Source organism: Triplophysa rosa, linkage group LG17 (genome assembly GCF_024868665.1).
Source record: "Triplophysa rosa linkage group LG17, Trosa_1v2, whole genome shotgun sequence".
In the NCBI taxonomy this organism is placed as follows: Eukaryota; Metazoa; Chordata; class Actinopteri; order Cypriniformes; family Nemacheilidae; genus Triplophysa; species Triplophysa rosa.
Window position 1 is genome coordinate 13090945 of NC_079906.1, and position 13077 is coordinate 13104021.

The 13077-nt window shown below is 38.7% G+C and overlaps 1 protein-coding gene across 1 annotated transcript in view; it reads left to right on the forward strand.

Annotated features, from left to right (window-relative positions):
* The first annotated feature begins 3416 nt into the window (after positions 1-3416).
* The window catches only part of kazna (kazrin, periplakin interacting protein a), a 31906-nt gene continuing 22245 nt past the window's right edge, over positions 3417-13077 (forward strand). The window contains exon 1 of the mRNA XM_057356303.1: positions 3417-3906. Within this exon, the coding sequence (XP_057212286.1) occupies positions 3741-3906 (166 nt within the window). The 5' untranslated portion in view covers positions 3417-3740. The remainder of the gene's footprint in view (positions 3907-13077) is intronic.

Sequence of the window (13077 nt, forward strand, 5' to 3'; positions counted from 1 at the left end):
TGTTTTGCACTATTTGCCTGGCCGGGGGGGCTGCTTTAGAATTAGAATTATAAAGTTTTACTTCATTAATATTGCATATAGGAATTTATAATCTGTTTAATATTTGACCTGTGTTTCTCTCTCCTTTATCTTAAATGTGTGCTTTCACTGTGCGTGCGTGTCTGTGTGTGTGTGTGTGTGTGTGTGTGTGTGTGTGTGTGTGTGTGTGTGTGCATGCACGCGCTCGCATGTGTGGGAAGGGTAAACCCTACGGTATGGGGACAAAATGTCCACAAAGATGGCAATATCCAAAATCCTTGTCCTTGTGGGGACATTTTTTTGTCCCCATGAGGAAACGAGCTTATAAATCATACAGAATTAACTTTTTTGAAAATCTAAAAGAGCAGGAAGTTTTTTGTGATTGTTAGGTTTAGGGGGTGGGTTAGGGGTAGGGAATATGATATACAGTTTGTACAGTATAAAAACCATTGCGTCTATGGGATGTCCCCATAAAACACGGAAACCCAACATGTGTGTGAGTGTGTGTGTGTTCGGAGAGATACAGGTACACTCCTTCATGGGGAAAGGAACGTGAGACAGACTAAAACCCATGGAGAACACATGAGTAGCACACAATGCTGGGTTGTTTTAACCCATCAAATATAAACATTTTCCTGGTTAATTTAACCCAGCAACCGGGTTTGTTCCTTTTGACCCAATGCTGGGTTGAAAATAACCTGTGCATGGTGTAACACATTGGAGCATAACACACTAAGCCAGTACTGATGCTGTGATGATGACAGTGTAAGTGTATTATTTCTAGACCTTTATGAAGAATCATCATTATGACTAATTTGCCATTATTCTCTCTCTGGCATTAAAACAAAATTCACAAATCAGGTCTGATCAGATTAACAACTATAATAATCATTAAATACTCAAAATAGGAGAATGTTTGTATTGGTCAATGTACAAAGGAAGTGTTCTGGTATAGGTGTCAGTGGTTGATGCGTGTGGTTGGACAGACAATTTTCCTATCCCATCTGCTCCTGCTGTCCGACTCCAACCCTGATGAGTCGAAACCTCCCCCACCCTTCCCCAAACCAAAGATCCATCAGCCAACCTGCCACTCAGAGCTTGGGGTGGAGGGTAGAAATGACAATAATGTCGCTGCCATTTTCCTCGGCTGTGCCATTTTTAATAATCCAAAGCACACACACTTATCACCCACACAAAAAGCACATTTAATTTAAATGAGCTTGATAGAGGTTTACAAGGTTTATCTCAACTTCAGGATTAAAAAAGCCTTCCAGCTTCAATGCTCACAGCGGCATTAATGACCCTGGGTTTGAATCAGCGCTAGACAGACCTAGCAAGGTCCAGACTAATCTCACACAGACACTTACTCGGGGGTCCCTGGAGACTGGGCCGGGTCTGATAGGGTCTGCTAGAGTCAATTTACTATTCCTCATCAAGCCCCATCACCACACGCGCGTACGTACATCCACTACGGTCAGCGCGTAAAGGCCCAGCTGGATCTCAGAGGGCACATGTCACAAATGACTAACGTATCCCATAATGCCATCTGCTTCCGATATCCCAGAAGACCTCCAACCAATCAGAAGCACATGGTCACCAAAGAAACACCTGACTGACATTAGAGGACGGGCTGTTACCATGGTGATGAGCCCAGCTAGGAGTGGGTTAAACCTACACAATACATTGTTTTAGAGGTTGATATCAGATGTATAAGGAGCAAGAGTCGATTAGCTGTTGGTCAAGATGCTTAGCCACTTTGTCTCAATGAGTTTATGTGTGTGAGGGTCTGTCTGGTCTATTGTCTCTGGCCGTGCAGGGGCTACATTAATTGTCTCTCCTCTCCACATTTTCCTGCTCAACAGAGCGGAGAGAGATCAGTGGAGAGAGGGGCCCAAAGAACAATGGAGAAAAAGATTCAGAGGGCCAATAAAGAGCAGACAAAAAAAAGAACAGAACAGAAAGTGTAAATAAGATAAATGGTATGTATGTGGTCCTCTTTTTCTCTTAAACCACATTAAATCTAATCATCCCTTAAGAGAAAAGCAGAAAAAATTAAAACACCAGTCATGGGCTTAAATGCCAAATTTGTCCTTCACAAGGGATTTTTCCAGTGATTGTCACTGACAAAAAACACATTAAGAAAGACAGCTGAATGTCACCCTTTACACACTGCTCTGCCACTGGCCTGGAGGAAGTGATGTCATAACAGAGTGTGGCGGGGGAGTTTTCATATGGCTTATAGTATCAGCTGAATAGATTTGCCATATTTCAAAAGGAAATACAGCACTGGCTTTACCTGAAGTTATATGTTACCTTGTGAGATCATGGATATGAACTGGAAACGGCCTCTGTTGTTTGTTCCTCCATGCCACTTTTTTCTGCTTGATTTACGAATGTATCCATGTGAAAAGCAATTATTTACAGCTGGTGGTCACCATGCAGCATCCTGAGAGGGGTTTGGTCAGTAAAGGATAGTAGAGGAATTGACCTACAGTGGTTATTTTAAGAAGTGACGAGCGAGTCAAGCAAGCAATGTTAAAAATTACAATGAATATTCCTGTTCAGTCATCACTTAACAAATTAAGCACAATACATTGTTGGAAAATATAGAATGTTATCTTCTACGAAGTTGTGTATAACCTGCACAGTATGCATAGGCCTATATACTGCTGAAAGTATAGTATGAGTAGCTACTCAGTGTAGTATATGTATTGTGACATGCTCTATTATGTATATAAGTACAGCTTTTTAAGAATCAGAATCAGAATACACACACACACACACACACACACACACACACACACGCAAGCACGCACACACAAACACATTCATACCATTCTCCCCAAACTATACTGTTCAGCAATTTTGTAGATAACTGAAGTAAGGAATTTGAGTGGGTACATTGGAACAAAATATACTTGCTCTCATGGACAAACAACATTCAGTCTTTGAGTTCACAACACACAATTCAAAAACACAACACTTTGTCAGCTGAATGTGAGTTAACTGTGAATTCAAGAATGTCACATTTGCGTCTCCACATCACATCAGCTTTTCTGCTCATTCCTCAGTATTGACATTCTATGCAATTGTAACTGCAGTCATGTTTGGCCTGAAATTACGTATACTTACAGATTTTAGATAAGGAACTCAAAAACTTGTATTGTTTTCATAGCAAGATGTATGACCCCTTTAAATAATGAGGACCAGTTTTAATGAAACTTTAAATGTTTATATATATATGTGTGTGTGTGTGTGTTAACTCATTCAGGTAAAATTATATGCAAATATATCGAATATTAAACAAAGAATTTAGATCTAAACAAACGTCCGCTTTCGTTTTGACAGGTGCCCTCCTCTGTTTTCCTTACATGGTACAGTCCATTTAAACTGCCGCTGGGAGTCTTCGCGTCCGCGCAACTCTCTCCAGTCCACCAGAGCGCGCGACGGAGAGGATCGGGCGCGTTGTAAGCACGCCGTCTCACATTTCTCTCCAAAGTCTCTCTCCACCTGATTATTTTTCTCTCTGACAGATACACACAGACATTAGACAGCATGGGACTCTAAATATTCTCACTCATCTAGTGGATATCGGACATTTCTGCGCTTATGCGAGAGCGGGAAAGAGACAGAATGGGATTTTAGTGTCTTCATGAAACAGCTATCAATATGACTCGCTCCGTGAGTTCCGTGGATTTTACCCGCAGGCGAACATCCAGTGAATGATGGACGAGAACAAGCAGCTCGCGCGGCAGATCGATGGCGCGAGTCCGGAGGTGACGAGCCTGCGTGTGGAGCTGACAGCCACCGGCCGCGGACCGGCGGAACTCGGAGAGCTAGAAGAACAGGGAGAACCGCAGGAACATCAGCGGCAACAGAACCAGCACGGTAAAGAACCGCACCTGTTACTGCTCTCAGGACTCACTGTACCTGTAAGACCCTTCAGTGAATAGAGAGAATACAAACTCCAAACTCTCTCTCTCATTCAAAATATGATTGGATGAATGAACCTGGTGTGGCTAAGTCATTGTTTCTGTTCTTTCACTTTATATCTATTAAAAATTAGATTAGATATGGCTTTACTACAGTAACCATAATTGAACCATTATATTTATAATTAAACTATTGTGTGGGGGTGTATTTTAATACAGTTTTCAATTTGTGTGTCTGGACGTGTGTCTGTTTTTAAACAGTACTTGAATGTGTTTAAATGGAAAGTTCTTGTGTTTCTGTTTAGCAACATACATGCATAGATCATTCCTTGGTTACACAGGACTACTAAGAATCAGAGTAATGCCTTTGAACGCAGGTCATATTTCAGGAAATTGCTTTTCATTTCCCATTAATACTATCATTATGAGTGTGCAACACTATAAGGAAGAATACATACTACTCTCCTGCTGTTAAAATATATGTTGCCATAGCAGTTGTTTGTCTCTGTGTTCTATATTGTATCTTGGGATGCAGTTCATCAGCTGCTTGTTTTTGAGTCTCTTGGGTAATGAGGGTAAAGCTGTCAGAGATCTACAGCCCCTCCCTCAAGCAGTCCACCTGCGCTCTCTGGGTGGAGTGGACACCCTGGGCCGGTTTAGGCTATATCATTTAACCTTGTATGCTCTGGTCTGAATACCCCTTATATGTGTGCCTTTCTCAAGGACACAATGGTGATGAATCAGGATTGTGATTTCTGTAATTACTCTGCAATCTAATATAATTGTTGATGAATTGAATGTTCCCTCAAGTGACAATTAAGCTTTGATTCTACGTACATTCATAGACACACAGGCACACATTAATTCACACGTCTATTCTTAGAGTACAGTACATGCAGATGAGCCGGCCTATAAGTTGAGTATGGAAATACTCTGCGTAACCTTCACATAGATTTAGGGCTGTCACGATTCTGAAATTTGATTGACGATTAATTGTCTAATAAATCATTGCGATTAAGACGATTAATTGTCTGTTTTAGGGCTTTGAAGATTATGATGATTAATTGTCTGTTTTTGAGCTTTGACATTTAATTCTCATACATTTTTGATTCAGCGATTGAAACGACCATATTGTTCTGAATACAAGACTGTGTTTTTTTTCTTGGAAATACATCGGAAAAAATTGAATCATCATATATTTAAGGTTTAGGCTTTTACCTGTCAATAATACAACCGCCAAATACTTGTAAATGAAGTAAATTGATCAGGTGTGAATTGAAGCCACCATTAAAATGATATCAGTCATAGAAAAGCTTCTAGTCTGTTTTTTTCTCACTTGCAAGACTACAATAAAAGTTTACTTGTGTGTTAATGAAATTTTGGTAGACTGGTTTTCACACTGAGATTTGCTTAAATAATATTAAATTGTACTGCAGGTAATTTGTATATGTTTTAGTTTTTTTTTTTTTAAATGATTGTGTTGTGGTGGTACATTTTACAAGTATTACCATGCTTTAGTAACAATATATACAGTAAAATATGCAATATGCAGATACACTACAGCTCCCCCTAGTAGAGATGTGCAATAATTGCGATGATATGAAACCATCGCGATGAGGTCAAACAATCGTGATGAGAAGATTATTTAATAATCGTGACAGCCCTACATAGACTTACATAACTTAAAGGGATAGTTCACCCAAAAACGAAAATTCAATCATGATTTACTCACCCTCTTGTCATTCCAAACCTGTATGACTTTCTTTCCTCTACAGAACACAAAAGATAATATTTCGAAGGACATTGGTAACTGAACAGTACGGCGGTATGCGGTACCCATTCACTAGACAAAACTACTGCAAGACAAAACTAATGGAAGTCAAAGGGTACCTGCGTTGTTCGTTTACCAACATTTTGAAAAATATCTTCTTTTGTGTTCTGCAGAAGAAGGAAAGTCATACAGGTTTGGAATGACAAGAGGGTGAGGAAATGATGACAGAATTTCCATTTTTTGGGCGAGTACCCTTTAAACGACTCCATAGGATGCTTGATTCTGGTCAAGCACTGCATTCTGGCATCAAACATATTTATATTTTGTACGTCAGCACTGAATATTTGACCATTGTCCTCAGCAACAAATTTCCTGCAGTGTTCATTTATATGTGAATCATTTATAAACCTATTCAAATGTAAATTTTCCATTGAATTACATGCCAGTGACCATTTATGTTTACGCGATTTACACCGAAATTATTCCAACAAAAAGGACGACACAAATGTTTCAACTCCTCCTCATTCATCAGTAGAAATCCGCCTCATGACCGCAGAGCTCGGATGAATCCTGACAGTCAGAGGATCGCTGTGAGCCTCCTGTCCGCAGCTCTCTCTCGTTTCATTCAGCACTCAATAAGAGCTCAGCAGATTGTGATCTTGTGTTTAACGTCCCACATCCACTTCACCCCTCACTGTTCTTCCTCAGGCTTGGGTTGCCAGGTCATTCCATGCAAAACCCCCCATTTGGATTTCACAAGTCCAAGCTGCTCTATCAGCTAATCGGAACCTTTGTTGATGCTTGTGTAATTTAGCAACACTGAATGCAGGAAATGTGTATTGACAAAATAATGACTCAAGATGGAAACTCAGACGCTCAGACAAGGTCTGTCAGTGTAAATGAGAACAGTGATTATTTATCTGTTGGAAGTGTGAGCAGCAGTGCAGATGGTCCTACAAAGATCCACTGCTAATGAATGAGACACTAAATGCATACAAATAAACAAACAAACACACATGCATCTTGTCTGCTTCGTTCATTGCCTGATGGTTCTGTAGTCTGTGTGTTATCTATATGATGTCAAGTGACTGTAGGTCTGTTGGTCTAAAATATGCATGTCAATTAGACATTCGATTTTGTCAAGCCCATCTATGCAGTTGCTACTCATTTTGACACGGACAGCGATAATTTTGAGCAAATTTAGATTTTTCACCAAAGTGACGTTGTCAACTTTTCGGTCTGAAGCTTAATGACATCCTTCACAGATGTGATTTGAACATGGGAATCATTCAGTGTCAGCTTGTCTCTACACACAGACAGTAAATTGTGACTCTTTAGATGTGATTTGTCACTTTAGGTCAACTTGACCCAGTAACAGGATCTTTAATGATATCAGCTTGAAAAAGGTTAAAGTTGATTTTATAACCTGTTTTCCCAACTGTTTGTGGAAGAGGGATGATCTAAGTGCACTACCCCATGTTTTAGCTGACTCTGTGTGTGCTTAATATGTGTTATTGATGTTTAAATGGCCCCAATGTCTCGACTGGGTAATTGTTTTTACGGGACAGCTGTTGGTTTGCCTGCTGTTACAGAGGGGTGGTTATTTGCTTGTAGAAAATTATTGTAAAAACACACGCACTCATGCACACAAACGTTTGAGAACCCTAAAAATGGTTTAATTAGTTATATACGGTTTCATTGGACGGACACGCCTGGCCTGAATAAAACTATTTATATTTAATTTATATTAATATTAATGAATATTAATATTTTATTCTATAATAATAATTGTATTAAATAAACAGTTTGTTGAATTTTATTGTATATAATTTTTTAAATAAACAATTTGTTTAATGGGTTGTGTAACTTTGTCACATTTAAGTTTAGCCAAGTACTGGTAACCCAAATTAATACTGGCTAGACATTTTTTTTTAACTTGCTAGCTAATGTAATTCACTTTGTTATTTGTTTTGCTTGTTTTCAGAAATAATCTACAGGGTCTTATTCTTCGCGGGTGTGTAGCGGAAGTTAAGTTTGGGCCACAAAAGCACGCATACGCAGTAACGTTTGTTTACGTTGTTGCTTTGAAACTGTCTATAATACAAACAGTCATTTGATTTTCCCACGTGAATCTTTATTAAATCCCTCCAGTAATTATGCTATAATTTTAAGATGCATTATACTGAAGAAACATCTGATATGCGATAACTCTCTAAATGATGCAATATGCAATGTGCCATATAATAATGCAACTTGAATTTGAAATATAAATAATAATGCTTTTAGTTTGTAAAGTCTCACCAGTCTCTTCGCTATATGCATTGACCCAAACCTATACATAGCCTACATGCTTTTTGAAGCAGTAAAATCATTGCAAGCTATTGCAAAATGCATATGTGCTCATTTGCGAAAATTTTTAAATGTCTTGCCGCCCTAGTATTTTTCTGGCATCTCTAGGCAATACAAAATTTGCTATACAGGTGAGTTTGCATTGACCTTAGGTTATGTCATAGTGGCTCTTCAAGTTTGAATTCCCCATCTGTCTGTCTCCAGGCAGTGTAGGTTGCTAGGCAATCTTCTCTCATTATGACATCACAAAGGAGAGCACTGATAATACAGCTGAAAGCTTTTCTCCCTCTCTCCATATACACTCGCACACTCCCCAGCTGATCAATGCTTTTAGTTTATCCCATTGACAATAATGAGGCCTATTAAGGGGTCATTAGCGTTATAGATTCTGATGATGTATTGTTGTATAAAAGTGGTTATATTATTATCAAGGTGATTGTCCATGTGCCTGTCTATAATTAAAATGCAAAACGGATCAAGTTGTTTATATCTCGGCAGAAGTGTGTTAAAGACAGCTGTTGTGTGTTGTGTGTGTGTGAGCACACTGAAATGGGAACAGGCTGTAGACTCTCCCATTCCTGATCCCTGAGATGTGTGAACTGCCTGCCTAATTTAAATGCATGGCGGAAGATGAAACATCTGACGTATATCCAGATCAAGCTGCTGGATTGAAGCAGTCAAGTGCCACACACAGCTCAGTTCACTTTTAAAGACCATTTCCATGTTCGGATCAAAGGATCACCTTCATTTAAGATGTAAGGCTTTAAATGGCACTAAAGCAGCATTAAAGGTCAGGCTAAATCAGCCCCAACAAGTTAGAGACAGTTCCGGCTCACTTTTAATCTAATATTATTAGACATATGAGCGCCTTATGCTCTCAACTAATCCATGCTACCTCTAAGTGTTCATCCAGTTTCATTTTCCCACTTTATTTAATTCTTCTTGAATTTGTTTACTTCCTTATATTGCTGACTTACCTGGCCCGTGACTCTGGCTCATTCATATCTTGCGAATGATGCTACTCATTTATGTCTCTGTTCATGCTGACAAACCCTGTATTCTTTTGGATCGTGCTGACTCATTATTTTGCTTACTGATGATGGTGCCCATCTCTTTTTCAAGGTGAGGATGTCACTCTTTTACACATCCTTCTACCTTGGTCCTTTTTTTTAAAAAGTGAAACAACAAGATATGCATTGTTCTCATCACTACCGTGTCTCATCCTTTCTCAACTTCTATATTTTGCTTCTCTGTTTTTAGTCATGGTATTTATTTAGAAATATATTTGGAGCTGCCCTCTTTTCACTGACCAGGCCAGTGAGCATTTGAACGCTGAAAGTTGTGTTGAAGACTTTCTGCTCTTAAGCGGATGGTTCACCCAAAATGAGATTTCTTTTAGTAATTAAATAATCTTATTAAACATGCTTGGCTTGCTTTATTCAGCAGAACACAACGAAGATATTTTGAAGAATGTTGGTAACCAAACATCTTTGCCCCCATTGACTTCCATTGTGTGGAGGTAAAACAACTGCGAAATATCTCAAAATGTCTTCTTTGTCGGTTCCTTAGAATAGTAATTTACAGGTTTTGAACAACATGAGGATGAATAAACGATGATACAAATTTTGAGTGAACTATCCCTTTAAATGTAGTGACACACAGCAGAATTATGAACTTTATAATCTAGACTTTACTGACTCACTGAGATTTCAAAGTACTGTAAGTGAGCTCATAATTATTCATAATTATTTATCAGCTGATTTTTGGCCATTTTTAGATAATTGGCATTTGACCTAGATAAATGATTAATATATGTTGTACTATTCCCTCTAGTATCTATCTAGTACCAAAGACTTCTGCAGAGTTGTCAGTGTCAGTGTCAGTGGATGGCATGTGATACCGGTAGTTAAATTGTTTTGGTGAATTTGCTGTGTAAAATAAATTCTGATGTAATTTATGTAAGTGTCTCGTTTCTGTCTTATTGGAGTATAATTAATATTCGTTAGACACATTATTGCACATTATATTATTAGGTTATAAAGATTCTCAATATTATCATTGCCCTTTTATATTGGCTCTATAAAAACCCACATCAGTTGACCACTACTCAATATTATTGCTTGCTTCTGATGCAGCTTTAGCAAATGCTGTGAATTCATTTATTTCAGTAGAGAATGTGTGCGCACCCTTATTCCACTGAGACTAATTTGCCTCTGGTTTTTGATAGTGTGTGTTCTTATATAAGGGTGTGTGTGTGAGCATGTTAGTGTCAGAGAAGCTTAAAAAATAAATCTTGTCTCCAGTTATCACAAAGTATTTGTGACAGTGTTACGAACTACATCTATCTTTCCTTTATTTTTCTCTCATGCATTTTTTCCCCTTTTTCAGAGATACACACAAACACAGTGTTCATGCTGAACTGAAGAACGCTGTACGTAAATCTTTATTGCAGCTGTGTGTTGGTGACAGCAGTGATAGTCTCTGTATATTGAGGTTGTTTAGGTCACCTAATAACTTTACGTCCAGCTGCTCCAGTGCCCTTGATGGAAGCCGTTTACCCGTCGAGCGTCGAAGCACGTCTGAGCTATGATCATGTTCTTGGTCTGGATGAATGAGTATGAGTGTACGGCTGTGTTCAAAACATAATAAATCTGTAAGAATACAATTCTCGGCATTAACTAGCTCATTCATTTATCATCGTAATAACACATAGGGAAAATGGTGTGATAAAGGCTGCAAGGGGACCCGCGGTGTAGATAGAAATAGCTCATTCTAAGGTAATAAAAACATAACGCTTCATTATGTAAGATCTTTATACACATTTGACGACATAGTTATGTTTATTATGTTGCATTTCTTTCAATAGATCCTCCAAAAAATAACACACGGCACCTTTAAGTTAAGATTCAGGACCTTTTGTACTCATTTCATACATCTGTTGAAAGTGCCACAACCTTTGCTCAGCATAGCTTTAAACTTCTGAATGAACTCACTTCACACTTGTACGACACAAACACGCACACACACATCCGAGAGTGTCATATTCCACCTTCTCTCTTATGGAAGATCTAGAGGAGCTGATAGGACAGTTTTTCCTCATTCTCTCTCTCCCGTCTACCTCTGTAGGGTTATAAAACTGCAAAAAAGTGAGTAAATAGAAATACATTTGTTTTCATGCATGCTGTCACGCTTACTAACCTGTACGGTTTCTGTCACCCAATGTGTATTTTTGAGAATGTTTATTTCAACTGGGTTTGTTTTAGGGTTAGCTGTGTTAGAACGTTGTGCATGGAGACTATATGACTTTTATAAATACATTTGTTTCTATTTCTAGGGGTAGATCGATCAAGTCTGTTATGTATTATTGGTTGAGATGTAAGATTTTGAGTTTTGCAGAGTACACCATAATGTTAAACACAGATGTCGGGAGCAAACTTACAGTATATCTGTTTACCGGTTGGCATCAAAATGGCTGGATGGGGTTACCAGTCAAGGAGAGAGGTAGTGAGTGTGTATATTCTGCTATTTACAGTACTGAGAGATTGTATATCTCCCTGAAATACACCCTGTAACTGTACAAGTAAGGTTACAACTAGACGTCAAAACTAAAATGTCTGAAACTAAAGGTTTGGTAAAGTTTTAGATGCAGCTTGGATTACAGGCACACTGGTCTGCATTTACATACAAGTCAGCTTCTCATTGGATGTTCTGGAATTTTTTTTCTCCAATATTTAGACTGGCAAACCAAAGATGTACTTTGATAGCTGTGCCACATGGTAATTTTTCTTGGGATTTGTAATGGAAAAGCTCGGCGCGTTCGTACAGATGACAGAAAAGCATTTGCTGCGGTAAAGCTAGACTGAGAGGTTAAAAACAGGACAAAAGCTTCATTGAAAGATTTACATTTATTTTTACTTTCTGCACAATTCAAATTCAGTCTATAGCAGAACATTTCAGCAGCCTGGTCAAGGCCCGAAGACTCGCCTGCGAGAGCAACATTGATCATTTGTCATTCGGAAAATGTGAAAGGCCATCAGCAGGATCAGCTTCAGCTCGCGGCTTTAACAGATCTCTCTATCGCTGGTATTAACTTGTTTGTGTCCCGTGAACATTTCATTCAGCGGGATTAATTGGTTGCTTTTGGCGCTGCCGAGCATTTCATCTTGCGTTGCTTTAATGCTCAAAGTTTAGAGTCTCTTGAGCGGCACTCTGCAGATTTAACCGTCACACATATTATCGTGGTTAGAACTGAATTGTTTTGTTTGTTTTATTGTAGGTACTCCATTTCTTCTAAGCCTCATTTCACTTCTCCAGGCTAAAGTTAATTCATTCAAGTATCTCTGCTTTCATCGTTCATGCGTGTTGTCATTATGCGCAAGCCAATAGAGCTAGACAGAGCTGTCTATAGACTTCTGTTGTAAGTGCATAACTGTATATGCTTGAAAGCTGAAATTCATTTTCATTTTTATATATTTATTTCTGTGGTTGTCAAAAGCAAGCCAAAGAGGCTTTCAATAGTGTCTAAGTTGTATTTACTTTAATATCTGGAAAACAATGTTTAAGTCTAGCTTTTAGTCCAGTGATGGTTTAAGCATCAGCTGTAAGCATCTTTAAACAGGCAGGGGCTGTTTCGGGATCCAAATTGATTTAACTTGGAAAAGGATTTTTTTCACAACTTCTGCTTTTTACACTTTTACATTTTGGCACTTTTGACACACATCTGACTGAAGCAGACATGTGAGGTTTGGGCATTGGTACCTCAGCATAGTTGCTTAGCAACCCCGGTCATCTCCTGGCTTTGTCAGAAAGACTGGGGAGTTTTGACCTCTGAAACAGACATTTTAAACTTCAGATCCTCATAGATCACATTCAAGCATTTGAGTGTCACAGTGTAAAGTCAAGCAGGACTGCCTCAGTTGACATCTGTGTGTCAGGGTGGGTGAGCCCAAAATTGTACCAACATCTTGTTCTAAAATCAGACACAATGTATTTATGTTAACATGACAT